At 40.7% G+C, this 24,781-nt stretch overlaps 1 protein-coding gene across 1 annotated transcript in view; it reads left to right on the top strand.

Annotated features, from left to right (window-relative positions):
- Positions 1–14,944: 14,944 nt before the first annotated feature.
- The window catches only part of CEP97 (centrosomal protein 97kDa), a 22,533-nt gene continuing 12,696 nt past the window's right edge, over positions 14,945–24,781 (top strand). The window contains exons 1-6 of the mRNA XM_008566702.1: positions 14,945–15,018; positions 16,852–16,994; positions 17,636–17,794; positions 18,878–18,979; positions 20,199–20,312; positions 20,870–21,036. Of these exons, the coding sequence (XP_008564924.1) occupies positions 14,976–15,018; positions 16,852–16,994; positions 17,636–17,794; positions 18,878–18,979; positions 20,199–20,312; positions 20,870–21,036 (728 nt within the window). The 5' untranslated portion in view covers positions 14,945–14,975. The remainder of the gene's footprint in view (positions 15,019–16,851; positions 16,995–17,635; positions 17,795–18,877; positions 18,980–20,198; positions 20,313–20,869; positions 21,037–24,781) is intronic.

The raw sequence follows: 24,781 nt of genomic DNA, 5'->3' as shown, positions 1-24,781 counted from the left end.
TTACTATTCTTAACACTTTTTATATCCTCCTCCTCTTTCTCTTTATACTTCCTCAAAGTTCCTCTTCTTCTCTGTCTTACATATGGAGATTTAAGGTGAGAGAGTCATATACACACACACAAAAAACACCAAAGTCGGGCCAAGCCCGTGGCGCACACGGGAGAGTGTGCCGCTGGGAAGCGCAGAGGTGCTCCCACCGCGGGTTCGGATCCTATATAGGGATGGCCGGCGCGATGCGCTCACTGGCTGAGCGCGGTGCGGCGGGGCACAAAAAAAAAAAAAAAAAAACCACCAAAGTCACCCATTTGGCCACTACTGCGGACTGCTCCATCAGAGGTTGCTCCAAGGCTGTCACTATCACTCTTTCCAATTCCAAGTTAGTTAAACAAGCCAACCGCCCTTACGTTTGCTTCCTCTTTGATCAGACCCGCGATTACTGCCACTGGTGGCCTGACACCTATGGCGTATTGGTCATGTCCGTATTGGTCATGTAAGATCAACTGGGGGTTAGGGTATATGGGACAGCCTACTGGTAGGAGACTTTTTCAGTGTGACGGCAAACGACAGTGTTCTTTAACCATCCAGGACCCAAGGGAGAGCTGATGGGCTACCAGGGTCCTTGCTTCTGTTTACTGTAATGGCTATGCTTCACACCCCTGCGGAACTTCTGAAATATCCCGTGAGTATGTTCCTCTTCACGACCCTATATCTCTTGTCTCTACAGACATAAAACATCATGAACAGAACATCATATCCTCTTTAGAAAATTCCCCCTTCATGCCTCGGGCTCCCCTATATATACTTGGTTACAGATCATCTCCGATACCTGTCCTTTTTAAACCAGACTATTCCATCCATTTCCCCCGGAAATTGCTTTTTGTGTGCCTCCTTGGCTCGCCCCCTGCTTGCCGCTGTCCCAGTCAACAACACTGACTCACTCCTTCATCCAAACCCTTCCCAGGCCCCACCGCCCTCTTCACCCCTAACCAATGTTCCTTTGTGGGAGCCTGAGGACGGCAACCACACCCTCCTCCCTAGAACATGCCGTTGTGGCCCCACTATTTGCAAATCTTTCAATGACCCATTTTGCCAATACAGTCTTAACCTCACAAATACCACTCATGCATCGCCTGGAACCTTTTTTTGGTGCAATGGAACCCTTATCACCACTTTCCTCCCCAACATAACTTCTCCTTGCCTTCTCGTAACTGTTGTTCCCCAGCTCACCCTATACACCAGCTCAGAAATGTTTCACCTTCTTAACCCCCCAGACTGACAGAAAAGAGCGGCTTTCCTCCCTATCTTGGTTGGTATGTCTTTAACCATTTCCATCGCCAGTGCTGGCCTCTCGGGAGGAGCCCTGGGCCACTCTCTGTGGGCTGTCGAAGATATTAAGTCCAGGTGAGAAAGGGCCCTCACATCCATGGCAGAATGTCTAACCTCCCTACAAAAACAAATAACTTCTTTGGCCCAAGTGACCCTCTGCTCACAGTGGGAAAAGGTGGCACCTGCCTCTTCCTAAGAGAAGAATGTTGTTATTATATTAATGAATTGGGTGTGGTAGAAAATAACATCATTAAACTCACTGAATTAGCTACCAGCCTGCGTGCCCCACCTGACTCCAGCCCATTCTCCACTCTAATGTCCAACCCTCTCCTAATCTGGGTTTGGCCCATCCTCAGTCCCCTCTCTGTAATCCTTCTGGTATGCCTTTTTTTTACCTTGTATACTCAAGTTTTTACAAACCGAAGTGGGCGAAATTTCTAACCAGACTTTTAACCAGCTTTTACTTAGAAACTACCAACTCCTAGCTACTGATGAACCCTCCGCCTCTTCTCGGAAACTCCTCACCACATGCTGATGAAACACGGGATCCGATGGATTGCCTTCCTCGATGCCCTTTCCTCCGACACCTGGCTACTACACCCGGTTTTTACACATCAGGAGTGGACTCAAAAGATTATCGACTTATGGCTGCAGGGAACTTTCATCCATTTCACCCCCCACGAGGTTCTTTTATATTCCACCATATTATGGGGTCTCCTGACCATATTCCTCCCTGACACTCCAACCCCTTCCCAAACGACGCCCCCTACCAGCAGGAAGTAACCAGAAAGAAACGTCGCCCTTTTCCTAACAAAACAAAAAGGGAGGAATATTAGGTCGTATGAGAACCCTTTTGGCCGTGCCCCATCATGGCGCTGGCTACCCTTCTCTTCCGCCTTCTCCTTCCCGCCGGCGTGAATCGCACGCCAATCAGCACAGGCTCCCTGCTCCTGGCCCCTTAGCAACGCAATCCATCCAATCCCTGAATGCCCCGTGTCCTCAGCAAACCTATCAGCTCTCTTCTAACCCCTATAAAAGCAGATGTGCTCGCTGAGTAAAAAACCTTCTCTGGCGAGCTGCCTGGCATTTGTGTCTCATCTTTTAACTGGTGCTGAATTTTATTCCTTTCAGTTAACAGACAAATACAGGAAACCATCTATGTGCCCATCAATAGTAAATATATAAGCAAACTGCAATATATATTTATGCAACATACTACTAAGCAAGAAAACAGAGTGGACTATTGATTTACACATCAACATGGATAAGTCTCAAACATTATGCTAATTGAAATAAATCTTACATTGGGCTGGCCCGTGGCTCACTCGGGAGAGTGTGGTGCTGATAACACCAAGGCCACGGGTTCGGATCTCATATAGGGATGGCCGGTTAGCTCACTGGGTGAGCGTGGTGCTGACAACACCAAGTCAAGGGTTAAGATCCCCTTACCGGTCATCTTTTTTAAAAAAAAAAAAAAGAAATAAATCTTACATTAAAAAGTACCTGTGGTTCAGGGTTCAATCACTGTACCGGTCAGTCTCCAAAAAAAAAAAAAAAAAAAGTACATATTGTATGATTCCACATATATCAAGTTCTACACCATGCAAGACTAACCCATGGTGGGAAAAAAATCTGGCTGGGTTGGGAAGGATTGACTGGAAAGGGTAGGAGGGAACTTTGTGTGTTAATGGTAATGCTCTATATCCTGATGGGTTTGGATTGTACAGTTTGTCAAAACTCAGAGAATGTTCATTTAAGATTTGAAAATTTCATCGTATGTAAATTTTACTTCAACAAAAAGCAAACAATAATACTGTGTACTGGTTAATGAAATACAAGCTGAAGTATTTAGGGAGAGGTGTACTGATACATTAAAAACATCATGAATTGGGGCCGGCCCGGTGGCACACTGCGCTAGTGCGCCACTTGGGAAGCGCAGCGGCGCTCCCGCCGAGGGTTCGGACCCCACATACAGACCGGTTCCCGCTCACTGGCTGAGCGAGGCGCGGGGGCAACACCGAGGGTTGCGATCCCATTGCCGGTCCCGGTCCGGTACGGGGGCAACACTGAGGGTTGCAATCCGTTGCCGGACATGGAAAAAGGCAAAAAAAAAAAAAAACCATCATGAATTGATGGATGGATAAGAGGGATATAGGGATGGATATGTGATAAAACAAGTGTAATAAAATATTGATAATAGGGGCCAGCCTGTGGCTCACTTGGGAGAGCGTGGTGCTGACAACACCAAGTCAAGCGTTAAGACCCCCTTACCGGTCATCTTTAAAAAAATATATATATATATATAGATATATATAGATATATATAGATAATAGAATCAAAGTGGTAGGCATATGAGTGTTCATTGTAAAATGTGTAAGATACTGCCATTAATAAAATGTATATATTTCACAGGGCCATAACCTATAGCGTAGTAGGACCAAAGTCCTTAGATTAGGATGTAGCTTAGTAGGACCAAAGTCCCGTATTTAAAGCCTTACGCCAATTCTTTAGGAAAACACATAGAAGTGCTAAGATTGGGAAAAACCAGAAAACTTTCACAGGACTAAAGTCTTTGATGTAGATAAAGAATTGAAACACAACAAAAGTGATTGCTCTGGGGGCAGTTGCCGTTGGTGCAGCTAAACCTAAATGATGGGCAAGCGGCATGTGGGCTAAAATCTCCAAGGCTATTCTGCTAGTTTATGGTTAGGGGACGTTCCACATCTTACCCTCAGCTGTTTCTTTGAGTTTCTTGGGCCATGGTGATTACCTCATTGTTTCTTTTTGTATGTCACATAGCTTAGTTTTATGACTCCTTTTGATGGTAAATTGCTTGAACTATTTTAAGTCATACTTTCTTTAATAAAGATTGTCATGTAACCTGTTTGTTTATGTTTTCACTATGATTGATTAATCACCTGTGTTTCTTCTGTAACTTTCTTGCCTGCACAATAAAAACTGAGAGAAAACCTGACTTGGTGTTGTGCCTGGGGCCCTTCTCTCTTGAAGGAGTTCTCCCTGGGTGTAGTCACTTGGGGCCTCTCAGTGCTCTGCATATATGGACTCTGAGTAATGCTTTGCATCTCCGTCACCCTGTAAGAGGTGACAGTAAAATTCTTTCAAATTTTCTGTATGTTTGAAATTTTTCATTATTATTTTTTTTGAAAATTATGAAAGGGAGCCATCTTCTGGAAGAATCTTGTATTACTAATGGGCCTAAAAAGGCAAGCCCAACAAAGCGTGGTTTTTATATGATTTGGTATGCTTATTGTATTTCACATTCCCTATTGGTTTTCTGTCATGTGCCCAATGAATCCTCTTTGGCTGGAAAGCCTTCTTTCCTTCCACTGGCTAACTTCCTATTCAGATTTTACTTTCTCTGGAACTGGTCGGCCAGCTTTTTCTGTAAATGACCAGATAGTAAAATATTTTAGGCTTTATGGACCAAGAGGTAAAATTGAAGATATTTATGTAGGTACTATCAAAGGACAAAATTACAACAAATTTAGTTAAAGATCTCAGTTGGCTTTATCGTGATTCTAGAATTGGGCAACTTCTCATTCCATAAAATAGAATGTGTTCCAGTGAGCTGAGCAGAGGAGATTGGTTTTACATACAGAAAAGACAGAGGAAAGAAGAAACAAAGAACAAAAAGTGGATTGGTCATCTCAAAGTTACTTCTCTTGTAAGGTGGGGACACGGAGACAGAACAATGGAAAAATAACTGGTTACTTAACATAAGGTTACTTCAGGTTATCCTTTTTATGTAAGGATTAAAGCAGAGAGAACTTCATTATTTTGCCTATTGAAGATTTAAACTGGCCTGTTTGGGGAATTAGCTGTTATCTCTTTCTTTCTGGAAAAGTCAGACCACAACTTAGTTTATTTATTTATTTATTTATTTTTTGTCTTTTTGTCTTTTTCCGTGTCCGGCAACGGATCGCAACCCTCAGTGTCGCCCCCGCACTGGACCGGGGACCGGCAACGGGACCGCAACCCTCGGTGTCGCTCCCGCGCCTCGCTCAGCCAGTGAGCGGGAACCGGTCTGTATGTGGGATCCGAACCCTCGGGCGGGAGTGCCGCCGCGCTTCCCAAGCGGCGCACTTATCCAGTGCGCCACTGGGCCGGCCCTAGTTTATTTTTTAAAATTATTTTTGGCGGTGGTATTGGAATCTGAACTTTTGACCTTGGTGTTATCAGCACCATGCTCTCCCAGGTGAGCTACGTGGTCAGCCCCAACATCTTAAAAGCACGTAGATATTTTAGATTTGGTGATATGGATCTTAGCAGGAGTTACTCCATTTTGATTCTGAGTCTGGTCCTTTGGGGCCTAGTGAAGGAACTTCGTTCAAAACAATGGCCTCCTATAATTTTTATTTAACAGTAATTTTAGAACAAGAGAGGAAAAAGGGAGGGAAGGAAGAAAAAAAAGAAAATTTTCCACAACTTTTTTTGTTTGTTTTTGGCAGCTAGTGGGCACTAGGATCCACAATATTTTTATTGATAAAATTCAAAATATAATAACAAAATTGAGCACCAGTTTTTGTAAAACAGATCTACTAATGAGAAGAATGAAATTCTTTTTGAGGGAGGTGGAGAATAACATTTTACTTTCCTTTTTTTTGTACTGACTATTATGGGGAACTGAACCCTTGACCTTGGTGTTACAAGGTTTCGCTCTAACCAGCTGAGCTAACTGGCAAGCCCTAGAACTGATGCTTTAAGAGTTTCCATTTTCCTGAAATGTCACTGGTTTGGGCTTGTATTCACCTCTAGAGAGGTGGTGAAGGCAGTCATTCACTGGTCCCCCAACCTGTTTTGTTTTCATCGCCCTAAAAAAAACTCCTGTTTGTCCAGTACTGATCTCTGCCCAGAAACCCAGCTAGAGCCTTCTTATAGTAAGGCAGAGTAGTCAGCCCCTCTGTTCAAATATTATTGTAGAATTCTTGAAATTCTTTTAACTTTGGTTCTACATTTCTTTTTGGTTTACTGAGACCATGTCATTCTTTTTTTTGTCAGCTGGCCCGGTAAGGGTATCCAAACCCTGTGACCTTGGTGTTACAAAGCTACACTCTAATCAACTGAGCTAACTGGCTGTATTGGATTGAATTATGTCCCCCCAAAACTCTCTGAAGTTCACATTGAGTTTTATTAGAAACTTAGCCCCCACTGTGACTGTTAAGAGGGTGGGGAATCCTATTATGGTAATTGAAAGATGGAGCCTTGAAGAGGTGATTGGATTGTAGAACCTGCAGTAGTGAATGGGTTAAAAATGGTGGTTAGGGGTGTACTTCCGAGGGCTTTAAAAGAAGAGTCTGTGTCTCACTCTCTTTGCTCTCTCTTGCTTCCTCTTGCCATGTGACCTGCTTGTACCCACCAGCTGTCTGCTGCTTTCCTCCATGAGTAGAAGTATCCTGAGGCCCACACCAGATGCAGCTGTCCCAGAGCCGTAAGCCAAATATACCTCTGTTCTTTATAAATTACTCAGTCTCAGGTATTCTGTTATAGCAACACAAAACAGAGTAATATAGAAAATTGGTACCAAGGAGTGGGGTGTTGCTGTGCAGATATCTGAAAATGTGGAATTGGCTTTGGAACTGGGTAATGGACAGATGTTGGAGGAGTTTAGAGGACTTGGAAGACAAAAAGGTGAGGGAAAGTGTGGAATGTCTTAGAGACTGGTTACGTGGTGGCGAGTAGAATGCTGATAGAAATATGGACTGTAAAGGGGGCTGGCCCGTGGCTTACTCAGGTGAGTGTGGTGCTGATAACACCAAGGCCATGGGCTCGGATCCCATATAGGGATGACCGGTTAGCTCACTGGGTGAGTGTGGTGCTGACAACACCAAGTCAAGGGTTAAGATCCCCTTACCGGTCATCTTTAAAGAAAAAGAAAGAAAGAAAGAAAGAAATATAGAGTGTAAAGACCATTCTAAGCAGGTCTCAGATAGAGAGTGTGGTGCTGATAACACCAAGGCCAAAGGTTTGGATCCCATACAGGGATGGCCGCTTAGCTCACTGGGTGAGCGTGGTGCTGACAACACCAAGTCAAGGGTTAAGATCCCCTTACCGGTCATCTTTAAAGAAAAAGAAAGAAAGAAAGAAAGAAATATAGAGTGTAAAGACCATTCTAAGCAGGTCTCAGATAGAAATAAGGAGTTTATTGGAAATTGGGGCAAAGATCACCCTTGTTGTGAACTGGCAAGGAATTTGGCTGCATTGTGTCCATGCCCTAGTACTTTGTAGAAGTTGGAACTTAGGAGTTGTGAACCAAAGTATTTAGTGGAAGAAATTTCTAAGCAGCAAAGCATTAAGGAAGCTGGTGGCTACTTGCAACAGCCTATGCTGAGTTATGGTGGCAAAGGCATAATGTAAAGCCAAAATTTAAAAGTGAAGCAGAGTGTAAAAATTTAGAAAATTTGCAGCCTGGCCATATGGTAGAGAAGCAGAGAGCATGCAATGGTGCAGCCCAGCCAACTTTAGCTAAGAAGATTACTGCAAAAGAAAGGGAATATCAAGAGAAAGGGGGAAAGGGCATTACAGAAGCGTCTGGGGCCAACCCTTCCATTTCAGGCCCAAAGACCTAGGGAGACAAAATGGTCTCAGGGAACAGGCCTGTGGTGTCCAACATGGGCTTGCTGCCCAGGGCCACCTTGGGATGCTGCTCCCCACACCAGCACCCCAGCTGCTTTGGCTGCCCCAGCTGTGGGTAAATTTGCCTCAGGTGTGCCTGGATGCATAGCTTTGGAAAATACAAGCCACAGGCCTTGGCAGAGTCTACGTGGTGTTAGGTCTGCAGGCTCACAGAATTCCAGAGCTGGGAAGGCTTTGGAGCCTCCACCACAATATCAAAGGAAATATGGAAAAGACTAGGGGCCCAAGAAGAGATCCATGATAGGGGCAGATTCACTGCGTGGAACCTTCACTAAAGCAATGCCATGTGGGGTCAGAGTTGCAGCAGAAAAACCCCAACAGTGCCATGACTAGTGGAACGATGAGAGTGAGACCACCATGGAGACCCCGAACATCTGGAGCTACCAGAGTGGAACGCCAGCCTGTGAGAGCTAAAACATCAACTGAGACCAGGAAAGCCATAGGAGCTTAACTGCCTGAGGACTTGGGGACCCAACTCCCTCACCAGTGTGCAGAGGAGATCAGACATGGAGTCAAGGTACAAGATTCACCATCTTTGAGTATTAATGCCTGCCCTGCTGGGTTTCAGACTTGCCTGAGGCCTGTTTCTCCTTTCTTTTGGCCTATTCTCCCCTTTTGGAATGGGAATATGTATGCTATGTTTGTCCCACCATTGTATCTTGGGGAGATAACTTATGTTGATTTCACAGTTGGGACTTCGAACTTTGGACTTCTGAGTTGAAACAAGTTAAGACTTTGGGGATGAAATGAATGTATTTGCATGTGAAAACACATGAGTTTTGGGGGGCCAGGGGTGGAATGTATTGGATTGAATTATGTCCCCCCAAAACTCTCTGAAGCTCAAATTGAATTTTATGTATTAGAAACTTTGCTCCGACTGTGACTGTTAAGAGGGTGGGAAATCCTATTATGGTAAGTGAAAGGTGGAGCCTTGAAGAGGTGATTGGATTGTAGGACCTTGCAGTATTGAGTGGATTGTCAGGGGCATACTTCTGAGGGCTTTAAAAGAAGAAGGGAGTCTATGATTGCTCTCTGCTCTCTCTGCTTCCACCAATTTGCAATGTGAGACCCCTGAGTCACTGTTGCCACCACCAAATGGACTTTAGACTTCCCAGCCTCAGAAACTGTAAGCAATAAATATCATTTTCTTTATAAATTACCCAGTTTCTACTATTTTGTTATAAGCAACAAAGATGGACTAATACACAGCTCCCAACTGACCACTTCTTAAAACCATAATCTGAAAGAGCTGTGGCTCCTCTTCTAGACAAGTGCAAAGACAACATTCATGAAACTATCAGTGCATAGCCTTTCCTACTGTTTGATTTTTAGCATGGTAATAAAATAAAGGCATACTCTTTTATGACATCAGAACAATTGACTTTTCATTTTTGTGTTTTCTTATTGGATGAGTAATACGTTTTAAAAAAATATTCAAGAAAACAAAATAACATGTAAAACACAAGACAAAAGTTTTGATGATCCCACTCCTTAGAGCTGCATTGTCTAATATGGTAGCCACTAGCCAAATGTCAGTACTGAGCACTTGACATGTGGCTAGTCCTCATTGAGACGTAAGTATAAAATATTCACTGAATTTCAAAGACTTAGTTAAAAATAAGAATGTAAAATATCTCGTTAATATTTTTATATTGTTTATGTGTTGAAATGTTAATATTTTGAATATTGGTCTAAATAAAATATATTAACATCTGTTTCTTTTTACTTTTTGAAATATGGCTATTATAAAACTTAAAATTTCGTATGAGGTACACATATTTCTATTGGACAGTGCCATCTTAGCAATAAAACAAAATCACTACCTTTTCAGTGCTTACCACATGCTAGGGGTTTCTAACAGGAGTTGATTGATTCAATTATCACAGTGGTGATATGGGTTGTGAATTTATTATTGCCATTTTTCTGAGGGCAGAGCACAGAGTTTAAATTACAAGTCCTACATCATACAGCTGGTAAGAGACAACACTGGGATTCATCCATGGTCAGGCTTTGGAGCCCAGTGCTCATTCATTATGTTAAATAGCCAAATGTCTCCATGGTTCACAGTTGGTTAAAATTTTTCCATATTTCTCCCCTTATATAATTGCTTTTAAAAACTGGGATCATAGTATACTGTAACTTGCTTAAAAAAAACCCAGAAAAACTTTATGTCTCAGATATCTTTCCATTAGCCAGGTGTACTAGTTGGTGGCTAGTAAAGCAACATCACCTTTACCATTCTGATTCAAATATAATTATTCACAAGCATTCCTCATGCGGTTTCTTTCCATTGATTGTTGTGCATTTCAGGTTCTAGTTACTATCGGGCCTTTTTGTTAGCCATAGACACTCTAGTAATAATTTCTTTTCTGCTGTCATTATGGAAAAACTAATATTTGTTTCCTTTTAAAGTGTATTTTGAACAGGCAGTACATTTATATGATAAAAAAATATATATATATAAATGTGTTCAGCAAAAAGTTCCTCAGGGCTTGCCGGTGGCTCACTTGAGAGAGTGTGGTGCTGGTAACACCAAGGTCAAGGGTTCAGATCCCTCTACCAACAACCAAAAAAAAAGTTTCTCCCCATCCCTGTTGCTCATCAATTTACTTCCCTTTGGCCTTCTTGCAGGTAACCACAGTTAATAATTTGTGGTGGATCCTTCGAGAATTCCTTCTAGACACAAAAATGGGCTGGCTGGTTAGCTCAGTTGGTTAAGTATGGTGTTACAGCATGAAGGTTAAGGGTTTGGATTCCCTTATTGGCCAGCCGTCACACACACACACACACACACACACACACACACACACACACACACACACACACACACGGATCTTCCAAAAGTTCATGGAAAGATTTGCATTATTTTTTAATCCTATTTTTCCACAAACTTTTTAAAGTATGTTTGTACCCATTAAGGCTATAAGCAGAAAAAATGTGCAGCTCATATTTCTAATTCATTTATTGGAAAGGTTAATATATGGTTGCATACGGATTCAAAATTTTGTCTGTCCTTGGATAAATTACTGACCTTGTCAGGTTGCCAGAAATTAGCAAATTAAATACAAATGCAAATAAAAATAGGACACCCCGTTAAATTTGAATCTCTAATAAACGATACACTTTTAGTGTATGTTCCAAATATTGCATGTAAGTATTGCAAATATTGCATACGATGTATATATTGCAATATATATGTATATTTTGGACATATTTATACTAAAATATTTTTCGTTTTTTATTTGAAATTCAAATATAACTTGATGTCCTGTATTTTATCTGGCAACCATAACATCACCATTTGAGATCTACTTGCAGGGATTTTGTGAAATTTAGAGCTAATATACGTAGAGTAGTTCTTACAAAGCCTACCACATAACAGAAGATGATAATAATGATGATGATAATGAATAATAATGAGGGAAGTTAATGCTTATTTGGGGCTTCTAGATAGACAGTGAGCAGATATTTCATAGGTCATAGATTAGGAAGCAGGACCCTAAGAATCTACTAATGAATACTAATGAAGGAAGGAAATGTTCAACTTTATGCACCTAAACCTTTGCAGAAAGATTTTTTACTGTAAAAAAAAAATTGGCTCATTTTCTAAATCTTTACAGTGTCTGTTGGGAAAATAGAATAGTTTAATCAGGCCCCCCTCACCTTAAGTCTGGTTGAGAGTGGTGTGGCACATTCTTTGTAAATAAGTTTTGTGTGGGTGGAGTCAGTGGCACACACACGGCACTGCCACTTGGCTAGCATTTACTGCCTCTGGTGTCTCCCCTGCGCGGCCATGCTTTCAAACCTACAGGTCCAATGACCTTTTTGCTGGTTACCTAGCTTGTAGACCTGCGTGTGAAGGGTTTGTGACAAGTCTGGACAACGGGCTTGAGGGGTCTGTGAGCTCCATACCCAGCCCTAGCTCAACAGTGTCAAAATTCTTTTTTGCTCTTTTTTTTTCTTGTTGGCTGGCCGGTATAGGGATCCGAATCCTTGATCCTGGTGTTACCAAATTCTTTATATTAATACTGTAACTTCTTAGTTTTAAAACTTCAAAACTTTACTTGGCAGACCATGGTGCTGGTAATACCAAGGTCAAGAGTTCTGATCCCCATACTGGCAAGCTGCCAATAAAACAAAACAAAAAAACCTTGAAAATTTCAAACTTATTAGAATTATTTCTAATATAAGTTCAATTCTAATTAGAAAATCACCTTCATTTTGTCAGGGTAAATTTCACTACCCACAAATGTTCCATTTTCTTGTCTATTCAGTCTGTTTTTGTTATCTAAACTTGTATATAATACTCTCCTGAAACCGCTCTGTTGAAGGTTACCATCCACTATTACAAGTCTCCTTCCTGTCTCTATTTTCCCTTTCAATTCATCCTTGTTATGAGCAGTTTACCTTTTCTAAAAAATGTTTCATTATGTCAATTCCTCACTCAAGAATACCAAATGAAAACTAGTGAAATAAATGATGGGAAGTAGGGCCAGATTGTGGTGGCTCTTTTTTTTTTTTGTTCTTTTTGAGACCGGCTGCACCGCGCTCAGCCAGTGAGCGCACCGGTCATCCCTATATAGGATCCGAACCTGTGGCGGGAGCGCTGCTGCGCTCCCAGCGCCACACTCTCCCGAGTGCGCCATGGGCTCGGTCCTGTGGTGGCTCTTGAAAGTTGAATTTCAAGTGGGAAGTTTTTTTTTTTTGTCTTTTATCTTTTTCCGTGTCCGGCAACGGATCGCAACCCTCAGTGTTGCCCCCGTACCGGACCGGGGACCGGCAACAGGATCGCAACCCTCGGCGCTGCTCCCGCGCCTCGCTCAGCCAGTGAGCGGGAACCGGTCTGTATGTGGGATCCGAACCCTCGGGCGGGAGCGCCGCCGCGCTTCCCAAGCAGCACACTTATCCAGTGAGCCACCGGGCCGGCCCTCAAGTGGGAAGTTTTTGAGGAGGGAATTAATACAATAAAAGGCATTGTTTTACTTGATGTGGCCGGTAACAGTGTGCAGATGAGTTAAAGATGGCAGAGATGAATCGGGGTGATTAGCTGTTGTAGGGATCAGGTATACTGACTGTGCTGATAGGAAGGAAAGTCTTTCTTGTAGGGCCTGGGCTTGCCCAAGAAATCCTATCTTGCTGAGAGGTTCCCAGTTTTAGTTAGTAGAATCCTCCAATTTGGTCACAGCTTATAGAGTTTAACATATATACAAAATGAGGCAGTTTAGTTAAATATAGCAATTTGATTTTAGATTAAAAAAATGTAAAAGCTGTATTTGAAGCCCAAGAGAGTTTCTGTGCTGTGATATTTAAGGGTTGTTGGGTCACTTGGGCATGTGAGACCTTGCCCAGGAACATTTTGCCCCTCTCTTTAACAGCCATGACTATGCTTAGTTATCCCCATAAAAGGAGTCCTTTGGCCGTTTCCTCAGGATCCCAGGGCATATGAACCAGACAAGATTCTGTTTAAGCTGTTGCTGTAAACTTGCAGAAACCTGTGCTCCTCAAGTATCCTCTGAACTTCCAGGATCCCCTTCCCAAGTCATTACCATGCTAAATTGGAAAGAACTGTAAACTCTTTCTCCCTCTCCTCAATCCGCACACCCTATTCCAGTGAACGAGAGTTAGTAGGAGACAGTATTCAGGCTTGCTTTGTTCTTACACATACAATAAGACTTTTCTCTAGGACTCTTGGTTAGAGGGAAAAAAAATCATACTCTTAATTCTCTCTTAGGAAACAGAAAAGGAGTTAAGGCAAGTGCAGTCGGGCAGATAGGAGAACCCAGAAAAGAGGGAATGCTCAAAGAATCTAGTGCCTGCTAGTCTCAGTGTGAGTTACTGGATTTTCCTAAACAGAAATTATCAGAGACTTTGGAGATTGCTGTTTCAGAAAAACTGGCTGGCATTCAGAATAAAGATTGCAAGAGGAAATGGGGGAGTTGGTAACAGTAAGTGGAAGCTCCCTTTGAATATTCTGTGGTACTATCAGGTTAGTTTCTCACCTGTGACTGCAGCCTCATTACCACCTGCCTCCATCTGCGGACTGTGCTAATAATGTCTTTTCACCTATTCTGAACTGTTTAGTCTACCCTTCTTTTAAGCCCTAGCTCCATTTGACTTCCTCCAGCAAGTCTTTCCTTAAGGTTATAGTTTCCATTTCCTGAAATCTTATTGAGTTCATAGTTACCATAACACCACTTAGCGTGTAATAGTTATGTCAAAAGTGCGGGCTTACTCCCTGCAACTAGGCAATGTAACTCTTGAGTGTGCAGACTATATGTTATTCCTTTGAATACTCTCTGGAAAAATTCTGGGTTCATACTTATTATACTCCCAAGTCAAAAGTTCTGTTAAATATTCGAGAACAACCACTTAAGAATACTGTATGAAAGTTTCTATTTCAGCATGTTTTAACTTTTTTGTTTTGGCAGCTGACCAGTATAGGGATCCAAACCTTGACCTTGGTGTTATACACCGCTCTCTAACCAACTGAACTAACCGGCCAGGCCTAAATACTTCACCAAAATTTCAAATAAAATATATTCATTTTCACCATCTCATCAAGATCGCTCAAATCATTCTTATACCAGAGTTGAAAACTTTCGACGTATTCAGAATTGTCAAAAGAAGGGGCAGCCCCTACAGAGAACAGTGAGCTCTCAAATTCGATGTGGATTTAGTAGCGTCCTTATAATCATCCCTATGATAAAAGAATAAAATTTCGCCTGGACAAGGGAGTGAAATTATCACCTAACAACGCAGTTAGTTTGCTCATCTGTCAAATAAGGGGGTTGAGGAGCTCACTACCGCTCAGATTTTTTTCTTTTCTCTTTTCCGCGCAGATTCTAACTCCGGTTTCACATCATTAGGAGTAGGCAGCCAATTGGGCATTTCTGGGTGCATCCTGGGAGTCGTAGTTTCCGGCTCCCTTCTCCAGACTACAAGCTCGATAGAGCCGCTGGCGGACGGTTGCTTGGTATTATTAGCAAGCGGCAAGTATGGCGGTGGCGCGCGACGACGCGGCTTTTCCTCCCGGAGAAGGTAAGGCGATCCCATCTCTGAGTCCCAAGGTTTACCCCATGGAGCTGAACTAAATAGTTGCCTGGTGGATAGGAAAAGCCTGGATTTAGAGTTTTAATTTTGGACCAGTTCTTTTGATGCTGAGCTGTGGGCGTCGCGAATGCGCGCTACCCTCTGGGAGTTGTAGTCCCCATGCGTTGCCCAGGTCTCGGGCGTCGCGGCGATGGCCGAGCCGGGGACTACAACACCCGGGCCTTTGCGCGGTCCGACTCCCCGACTCCCGCGCTCCGGGGGGCTAGCTGGGTGGAGGCTTTCAGGCTGCGGTGACCCTCTTGGACATCTGCTTTGAGTTCCAGGTGCCCAAGTGAAATATGCAGGATCTCCCTCTTTCGCCTTGTCCATCCTCCTTTACCCTAGGTTCCTAGAACGTTCAGGAAACCTTTCCTCAGACACCGCTCCCTACACTGACTTTGAACCCTTCCTTTGAAGTGGCCGGTGGCCCTGATAAAATCTGGGGGTGATCCAGACAGAGTCCACAGTCCTCCACTCCTCGTTCCGGAATCGGGTTTCGTCGCTGCCCAGCAGAGCGCGGGGTGTGGGTACTACTGGACCCGAGAAATATCTCTCTGGGGCGCAGGACGTGAGCTCCTTTTGTTTTGGTTACGGTTCCGAGGCAGGGCAGCAGCCGTTTGGATTGGGGGCAGGGCTAGGGGTCGAGGCCCGACTTCAAGGCTTAGACCAGGGGCTCATTTTCTGGGAGCCTTAAATTCTTAGGGAAGAAGTTGATGAATGGTTCTAAGAGACCTCTCAGCCACTTGGAATTGTGTGCAAAGGATGTGCAGTTTTCTGGGACAGTACACAGCTTTTATCAAGTTTTCGGGTAGTCCACGACCCCACACATGCTAAGAGCCGTTAGACAATGGAAAAACGATGAAACCCTCCAGCAATCTTGCCAATATCGCATAATTATTTCCATTAGTAGCCATAATCTGAGTATAAATTTGAAATTGACGGTCTGGCCCCGCCCCCTGTGATATCTGCTTCGATTAAGCTCCAACTTTCTAGCCCCCTAACTTAACTCTTAATAATAACAATTAACATTTATAGGGCACTTTTTTAAAATTTTTTAATTTTTTTTATGAGTCAGCGATGTTCTCAGTGCTTTCTTACATTATCTCATTTTCTCTGTAGAACAACATTTACAAGGCAGGGATTATCATCTGTCTCCATTTTACAGAATAGAAAAATTAGGCCATAAGTGATCAGCAACTTCCCCAAGATATCACAGTGGTTAACTGGTGGAGCCAGGATTTGAACATCTGTTCTGTTGAAGTGCTTTATTGAGTGGCTGTTCATATGGTTTCTCTTTTAATTCCGACATCAACCTAGTGAATAGGTGTATTATTCTATCTTATAGATGAGGTAATTGAACTATGTTTTGATTTTTAAAATCGTTTGGGCACTTTTGGACATACTGGTAGTTAGGTTGTAAGCAGGTTGACCTCTATCAAAAGTTTAGTTCCGTTTAAAAAATGCTGTCATTACTTAGGTACAAATATGGAAATAATAGTTAATACTAAGTATGAAGGATTCCAAAGTATTATATCATAGAAACTTGAGTTGAATATCACAAATATAGTTGTAATTTGATATTTCTAAGGAAAAGCGAGTAATTCAATCTGTGGCAATTTAGGACTCAAGATTGCTTTAGTTTTAAAATCTTGATATTTATTTTGCTTTAGTGTTTTCTAACTTGAAACATGTAGAGATTTTCTGAGTATAATTCCATCCCTATTCTTAGCTGTTGTATTTGTTTTATTTGTGTTTTCTAACAAATTCCCTTCTCTTTTCAAGGATCAGTGGTCAATTGGTCAGGGCAGGGACTACAGAAATTAGGTCCAAATTTACTCTGTGAAGCTGATATTCACACTTTGATTCTGGATAAAAACCAGATTATTAAATTGGAAAATCTGGAGAAATGCAGACGATTAATACAGGTGGGTATTACTATCTGGGAAATAGTTACATAAGACCAATTTATTTTTAAACAAAATAAAACAATAAAATAACCTGACAAAAAGTGACTGTGCAGACCTAGAAAGCAGTAAATGTTGCCTTAAATTTTCACATGACAGTTTCTCCTGAAGGTGAACACATATGTGTTACATTTAGAATAGATTAGAAAAAGAAGCATTGTTTAAAAAAAGAAAGCATTTTATATTGGCAAAATATTGTGTTGCTAAGATAACCTTTTACCTCATGATGGGAGTAAAGAGTTCATTCATTTATTCATCTACTCATTCAAAAAATGTTTACTGGGTCCCTCTTAACATGTCTGACACTGTTCTAGGTTTTGACTGCGACAGTATAAGGACCCTGCTCTTGTGGAGCGTACATTCTCAAGTTGCTGCTGTGGGTTGCTTAGCTTTAACAGTATTTTCTAATGCTTAGGAACAACAACAAAAAAAACCCCGATAGTTTAACTGTAGAATATTTAGACAATGTGAAAAGTACAAATTAGATTTGTATATTTGGTCACATTTGACCATCTAAACAAACCTTACAATCACCTTACTGTGAAAGTATATATATATGTATGTTTTGTTCTTAAGAATAATGATATGTTTCCTTTCCACAGTTGTCAGTGGCTAATAATCGGCTGGTACGGATGATGGGTGTGGCCAAACTCACGCAACTTCGTGTTTTAAATTTGCCCCATAATAGCATTGGCTATGTGGAAGGGCTAAAGGAACTAATACATTTGGAATGGTTGAATTTGGCAGGAAATAATCTCAAGGTGAATTGTTTATTATTAGTAATTATGTTTTGGTTTTTTTAAATTATACAAAACTCTTCTCTGTAAAAAGGAAATTCAAGCAGTATGGAAATAAGTAGAATAAAAACTTTCATACCTACTCCCCAGGGATAATCTCTGTTAACATAAACTAAAAAAAAAAAAAAATCTCATTTTGAAACACATAATACAGTATGATATTCTTTTAAATATGAATAAAGAATCTATATATACTTAGAAAAAAGTAGGTCAAGCAGTAGAATGGTCAGGAGGGAGACTATCATGCTGAATTAATGGTATAATGGAGAATATACTGGTTTTTAAAAATTTCATTTATTCGTATAGAATATACTGTTTCAAAAGTCAGGATATCTGGATTCTAGTTCTATTTCCACCACTTAGTAATTATATACTCTTGGGTAAGTTAATAAATATCTCTATCTTATTTTTTTGGTATGCTAGGTGAGGGTACTAGATTAAATGATACCATCTTTTTGTTTGTTTTGGCAGCTGACTGTTACAGGGATCAAAACCTCGACCTTGTTTGTTATCAGCACCATGCCCTAAGTGATATTAATAGCTGCCTTCTATTGAGCAATTAACTTGTTAGATACTACTGTAAGCACCTTATCTGTGTTAACTCATTCAATCTTATGACAGCTATGAGGTAGGTGTAGTTGAGGAAACTGAAGCACAGAGAAGTTAAATAACTTGCTCAAGGTCACACAGCTGGGAAGTTGCAGAGCCAGGATTTAAATCCCAGCTGTTTGGCTTCACTCTTAACTTGCAAACACTGTTCTATAACAACTGTCCTATGTCATCACTAAGGTTTCTTTAAGCTGTAAATATTTGGGATGTTATGAACAGCTTGGTACCCCTCTAAAAGGGATAATGAAAGTAGAAGCTTGCAGCATGACAATTTATTAAATTCTGTGAACACTGCCTCCCTTTTCTTTTGCTAAGCTCTGCTGCTCTGCTTCCAGTAATAAGGAGAAGAGATAGGAGACTCAGCAGCAAGGAACTAGAGAAGAATTTTATCTTTTCATTTTGCGTGCATTAAATAATGTGATGCTTTTCTTGTGATAGGCTGTGGAACAAATCAATAACTGCACATCTCTACAGCACCTCGATTTATCAGACAATAACATACCCCAGATAGGTGATCTATCTAAATTGGTTTCCCTGAAGGTAGGTGATTTAGTTTGATGTTGTCCTCATAGATGCTAAGAGAATTCAAATGAACAAAAGATGAGTGAACGTTTTGGGTTTTTTCCCTTGTATGGAAGCATGATTATCTCATCAGACTCCTGAGTGTTCAGAATCTTAAGTTTATACTTGATTGTTGCTGAGTTGATGTGAGTCAGCTTCATCTGCAAGTAGCACATTCTACCTTCCTCCAGCTTTTATTTTTTTTGTTTTTATTTTTTGGCAGCTGGCTGGTACTGGGATCTGAACCCTTCACCTTGGTGTTAAAACACTGTGCTCTAACCAACTGAGCTAACCGGCCAGCCCCCTCTAGCTTTTAGACTTGCCAATTATGGGTTGGGGGTTCTCTCTCTCTCTTGGAAAATTTGCTTTATACACGATTGTTTTAGTGACTTTTTTTTTTCATCTTTCTCACCTATGTTTTGATGTTTTAAAAGTAGATGAACAAGTGTGTTGGAAATTGCCAATGTCTAATAACTTAAATTTCACAGCATGCTAGTTGCTATATCAAACATGTATTTCTTGGAAAAGTCTTTAAACTTTCTTGAGCTAAGGGCATTGACATGAAAAGAGAGAGTTGGACCAAAAGAGCATCTAAGACTTTTCTAGAATTAACAATCTTTTATTTGTGTGTGAGGGGAAGTATAATAGATCCCTGTATTAGTCCGTTTATGTTGCTTATAGCAAAATACTTGAAACTGTGTAATTTGTAAAGAAAACAAAAAATTTATTGCTTACAGTTTCAGAGGCTAGGAAGTCCCAGATCCAGGGAACACATCTGGTGAAATCTTTCTTTGGTGGTGACAGTGATGGCAGGGTATCACATTGTGAAATGGCGGAGCAGAGAGAGCAGGGAGAGCTAACTTCGTCTTGCGCTCTCATTGTAAAGCCCTCCAAACCATAGCCCTGACCACCATTATTAATCCATTCCCTACTGCATGGTCCTACAATCCAATCACCTCTTCAAGGCCCCACCTTTCAATTACCGTAATAGGATTTCCCACCCTCTTAACATTCACAGAGGGGGCTAAGTTTCTAATACATAAAACTTGGGGAATACAATTCAAGCTTCAGTGAGTGTTGGGGGGACATAATTCAATCCACTACAATCCCTTTATTCTTGTATTCATCATTTTGATATTGTCAAAAAGACCAATTTATAATCTTTTCATTTGTAAGTCATGCTGTTTTTACTTTCAAGACCCTGCTTTTACATGGAAACATCATCACCTCTCTTAGAATGGCACCTGCTTATCTACCCAGAAGTCTTGCTATACTTTCTTTGGCAGAAAATGAAATCCGGGACTTAAATGAGGTAAAATTTGAGAGTATTTTACGAGATCCAAGAATCTGGAAAGTCCAGGAGAGACGAAAGAGAGAGTTGTGAACTCACTTTTAGACTGTGAGCATCTTTGAAGAAACTGCCATCGAGATGAAACACTTGGCTCTAGATTATCACTATTTTTCTTTCTAGTTTTCCTTCATGTCAGTGGGTTATTAAGGCTTAATTTTATTTGTAATGCTCAAATTAGCATTCCATTGGGAAGCGATTGGTGGTAGAGGGACATCTATATCACAGGGGCTTTTAAGGCACCCTGTCTACCTTTCCCTGCCTACTATTATGTTTTCAAAGTAAGGTTCTCTCTGCTAGGAAACAGTGCTTGCTGATACTTTCGAAGGGACTTTGTGTAGCAGGGAAAGATGGCCATATTGTTGGAATTTTGGAAGTCAGTGGATAATAGAAGATCCTTTTACAGAACAAGAGAGAAATTGTTATATTCTAAAATGCTGCCAAAGATGTGTAATCAGCAGAAGTCCTGTGCTTGACACTGAATAGTCCATTTTGGTCAACAAAGATATTCTTTGTTCCAGGTCTCTTTTTTGTCATCTTTAACTGAATTGGAACAGTTGTCGATCATGAACAATCCTTGTGTGATGGCAACACCATCCATTCCAGGGTTTGACTATCGGCCGTACATCGTCAGCTGGTGCTTAAACCTCAGAGTCCTAGATGGATATGTGATTTCTCAAAAGGAAAGGTGAACATGACCTCTTTAATGTCATATCAATCATGGAAGTTACTGAAAAGACCATTTCTAGCATACTACAGATTAATAAATTGAATATTTCTTAAAATGTGCATTTAGAAATTAAGAGCATATAGCAGACTGCTGGTCATTTAGTATTTTCTTTTCTTTCCAAAAGATAAGAAATAAATAGCAGCCCCAGAGGTTAGGGCTAGTGAGTCTAACATAGTGCCGAACATACAACAATTTGATTTCTAAAAATTCTTTTATTAATCAGTTCTTTGGAGCCCGGTACACTTTTGCATAGAAACCATGTTATGGATGTTTTGTAGGATCTCACATCAATCCCACAAAAGCTTATAATTCATCATATATGTAAGGCCATATTAATAATATCTTAGAACCCAATTATCCTTTATAATGATAACTCTGGGAAAATGCATGCAGAGTTCCAGTTTGGAACTGGTAGCAGATATGCTAATTGGTCTACCTTTTCTCGTACCTGTGAAAGAGCAGAAGTGGGAACTCCTTCATCTATAGAGCATTGATAGTTTCTGTAGCTTGTAGGTGGGACCCCTACAGGATGGGGTCTTCCGGACACTGGTACATGATCAGTGGGATCAGAGATTTAGGGGAGGTAAGGAACTAGGATGTGAACAAGAGGGGGTGAACTTGGAGGGGATAGTGAGAGTCGAGATGACTTTATTCTCTTTACTATGCCTCATTTCATTTTCCACTTTCAGTACATGCACACATGAATTCATGGCCTCAACACATACATTCTCCCCCCCCTTTTTTGTCCTTCTATATTAGAGATTGCTGGTAGTTACTTGAGGGGTTTCCTGATGGGAGGATGAGTAGTAGATTACAGACAGCATGTCTCTTTTCCTTCATCCTGCTGTTTCATGTAGTTGCTGAGTACAGATGGGGGGAGCAATGAGGAATGGCAACTAGGAGCTAGATAGTGGTGGTGCTGGTATAAGGTGAGGGACATATATCAGGTCCAGTTTGCCTACAGAAAAGCATGGTTTTTCCTTTTTCCTGCAGTAATTGTTGCTCTGAGAAGAAACCTTATTTTGTTTCAAACTGTTGACAAGTTCAAAGCTGGAATATGGGATTACTTGGATTATCTTCTCTACAGTTGTTGGATTTTTCTGTGGGATTGGGATTCGTAACATTTTCATATCTGAGAGGCAGTATGGTGAGGTGGGCACAGATAAAGTTTTGGTGTAAAGAAAGACCTGGGTAGAGAGATAAGACCTGGTTAAGAGAGAGAAGGGAAGGGCTTCACATCTTTCCCTGCCACCTCTTAGCTGTATGACATTGGCAAGATCCTAGCCTCTCTGAGCCTAAATTGCTTCATCTATAAAATGTGGATAATACTACCTAGTTTTCAAGGATGTTAGGATTAAGCATAGTGTATATAGCATAGTACTGGTCATATAGTAGGTGCTTAATAAATGATAATGATAATTATTATGTAAAGGTAGAGACTAGGGACTGAAGAGTTTGTTGAAACTAAAGTGAGGGGTAGTAAATGCAGAAAATATTTGTTGAATGGGTGAATAATGATACAAAGCCTATGTTTTCATACCGTGGAAATTGTTTTAACACAGTCCAAGTGATTTTAAGGTGAATTTGAATTTTCTTTGAGCTTTCCCTGTAATGTTTTGTAAACGTTTAATTTCAGAGACTTTTGGAGGTAGGGAAGACTAGGCTTCCAGACAGATTCTTTCCCTCCTCCCATTTTCAAAAATTGCAAAGTTCTACAATATTTATCTTAGAAAAAAGAAGAAAAAAAAGATAAAAATAAAAAATTGCAAAGTATCACTTAATTCAGTTATAGTTTACCAATAATTTTTCTTTTATTTAAATTTATTTATTAGCATATTCATTCTTACAAATCATGATATTTCTTCAATAATATTTTTAAATACCCTTGTAATCACCACTGAGAGTAAGAATAGAATATAACCAGAACCCCATGGATCCCCTTTGCCTCACTCCCCTCCCCACTAAAAGTAATTGCTATACTGACTTTTTGATAATTCAGAAAGGTTTATTTTCCTAGTTATTATAGAGTCTTCAAACAAACCAACTTCCACTAGAGTGACTAAAAGTGAAAAGACTGACAATACTAAGTGTTGATAAGGATGTGGAACATTTGGAACTCTTATACACTACTCTAGGAGTATAAATAGTACAACCACTTTGAAAAACTAAAAATCTACTGAAGCTAAACATACCTATACCCTATTACCCAGCAATTTTACTTCTGGTGTATACCTTACTTATTTTTATAATTTTCTTAGATATACTGAAAGATATGTACATGCATGTCCATAGCAGTCTTATTCATAATAGCTCATAACTGGAAATAACCCAAATGTCAGTCCACACAAGTATGGATAAATAGGGTTATATTCAAACTAAGGAACCTAGATTGTTGTTGATGCCATACTAGAGAGAAAATGCTGTTGCAGTTGATGTTTGAGACAACTTTGTAGTCTGTAAACAGTGTTCCCGTGTTTTAAAACATCTCTGGAAGTATTCTGTTCAGGAGGGAGGAATTATTCTAAGGAGAGCCTTAAAAATTGATGGTTGGCCTGAGCAGTGCTCAAAACAGTTTCCTGCTCAGTTCCTGGGAATTGCCCTGAAAGACAGTGTGTTAGTCCATTTCTGTTGCTTATGACAAAATACACAGAACTGGGTAATTTATAAAGAAAACAAAATTTATTGCTTACAGTTTCAGAGGCTGGGAAGTCCACAGTGCAGGGAATATATCTGGTGAAGGTCTTGGTGGTGGCGACAGTGACCCAGTGGTCTCATATTGCAGAAAATGGTGGAGCAGAGGAGATACTAACCTCTTCATTTACTCTCCTTTTAAAGCCCTCCAAACCATGCTCATGGCCACCATTTTTAATCCATTTACAGTGGCATGGTCCTACAATCTAATCACCTCTTCAAGGTTCCACCTTTCAATTACCATAATAGGATTTCCCACCCTCAGTAGTTACAGTGGGGATTAAGTTTTGGGGGACCTTCAACCTAAGGCATTCCACCCCTGGCCCCCCAAACTCATGTGTTTTTCACATACAAATACATTCATTTCATCCCCAAAGTCTTAATTTGTTCCAACTCAAAAGTCCAAAGTTCAGAGTCCCGTCTGTGTAATCAAAACAAGTTATCTACAAGAAATCACCAAGTTATAATGGTGGGACAAACAGACAGGAAGTAATTTTCAAGTTGCTTTTTTTTTTTTAATCTTCCCAGTCTAACTGCTAAGAGCATCCAGGTTAAAATTCTATCCCATTATGAAAAGTATCCCAGGTTCTTTGATAACTTTGGTTAGCCAGATCTTGAGGGTGTGTGTCACCCAAAAGAGTAACTTGAGTAGTAACCCAACTTTGTGATGCTTTGGCTGAGTAGTTTCTCAGAGTTAAGCACACCTGTGGAAAGACCAGCACCTTTGTGTAACACCTCAGTATTTGGAGTTCTTTCTGCATTTGTTTAGATTTGTCTTACTCTTTACAGGAGACCTGTATTGCTTAGATAGAGATCTTATGGGAGCAGAACTTTGGAGAAAGTTGGTATTCCTTTTTTTTTTTTTTTTTTTTTTTATAAAAAAAAAAAGATGACCAGTAAGGGGATCTTAACCCTTGGCTTGGTGTTGTCAGCACCACACTCTCCTGAGTGAGCCCCGGGCCGGCCCCGGTATTCCTTTTTTTTTTTTTTTTTTTGTTTTTTTTTTTTTTTT

Source organism: Galeopterus variegatus, unplaced genomic scaffold (assembly GCF_000696425.1).
Source record: "Galeopterus variegatus unplaced genomic scaffold, G_variegatus-3.0.2 Scaffold265, whole genome shotgun sequence".
Classification (NCBI taxonomy): domain Eukaryota; kingdom Metazoa; phylum Chordata; class Mammalia; order Dermoptera; family Cynocephalidae; genus Galeopterus; species Galeopterus variegatus.
Note: the sequence above shows the minus strand (reverse complement) of the source record. Positions and strands in the feature narration are given on the sequence as shown.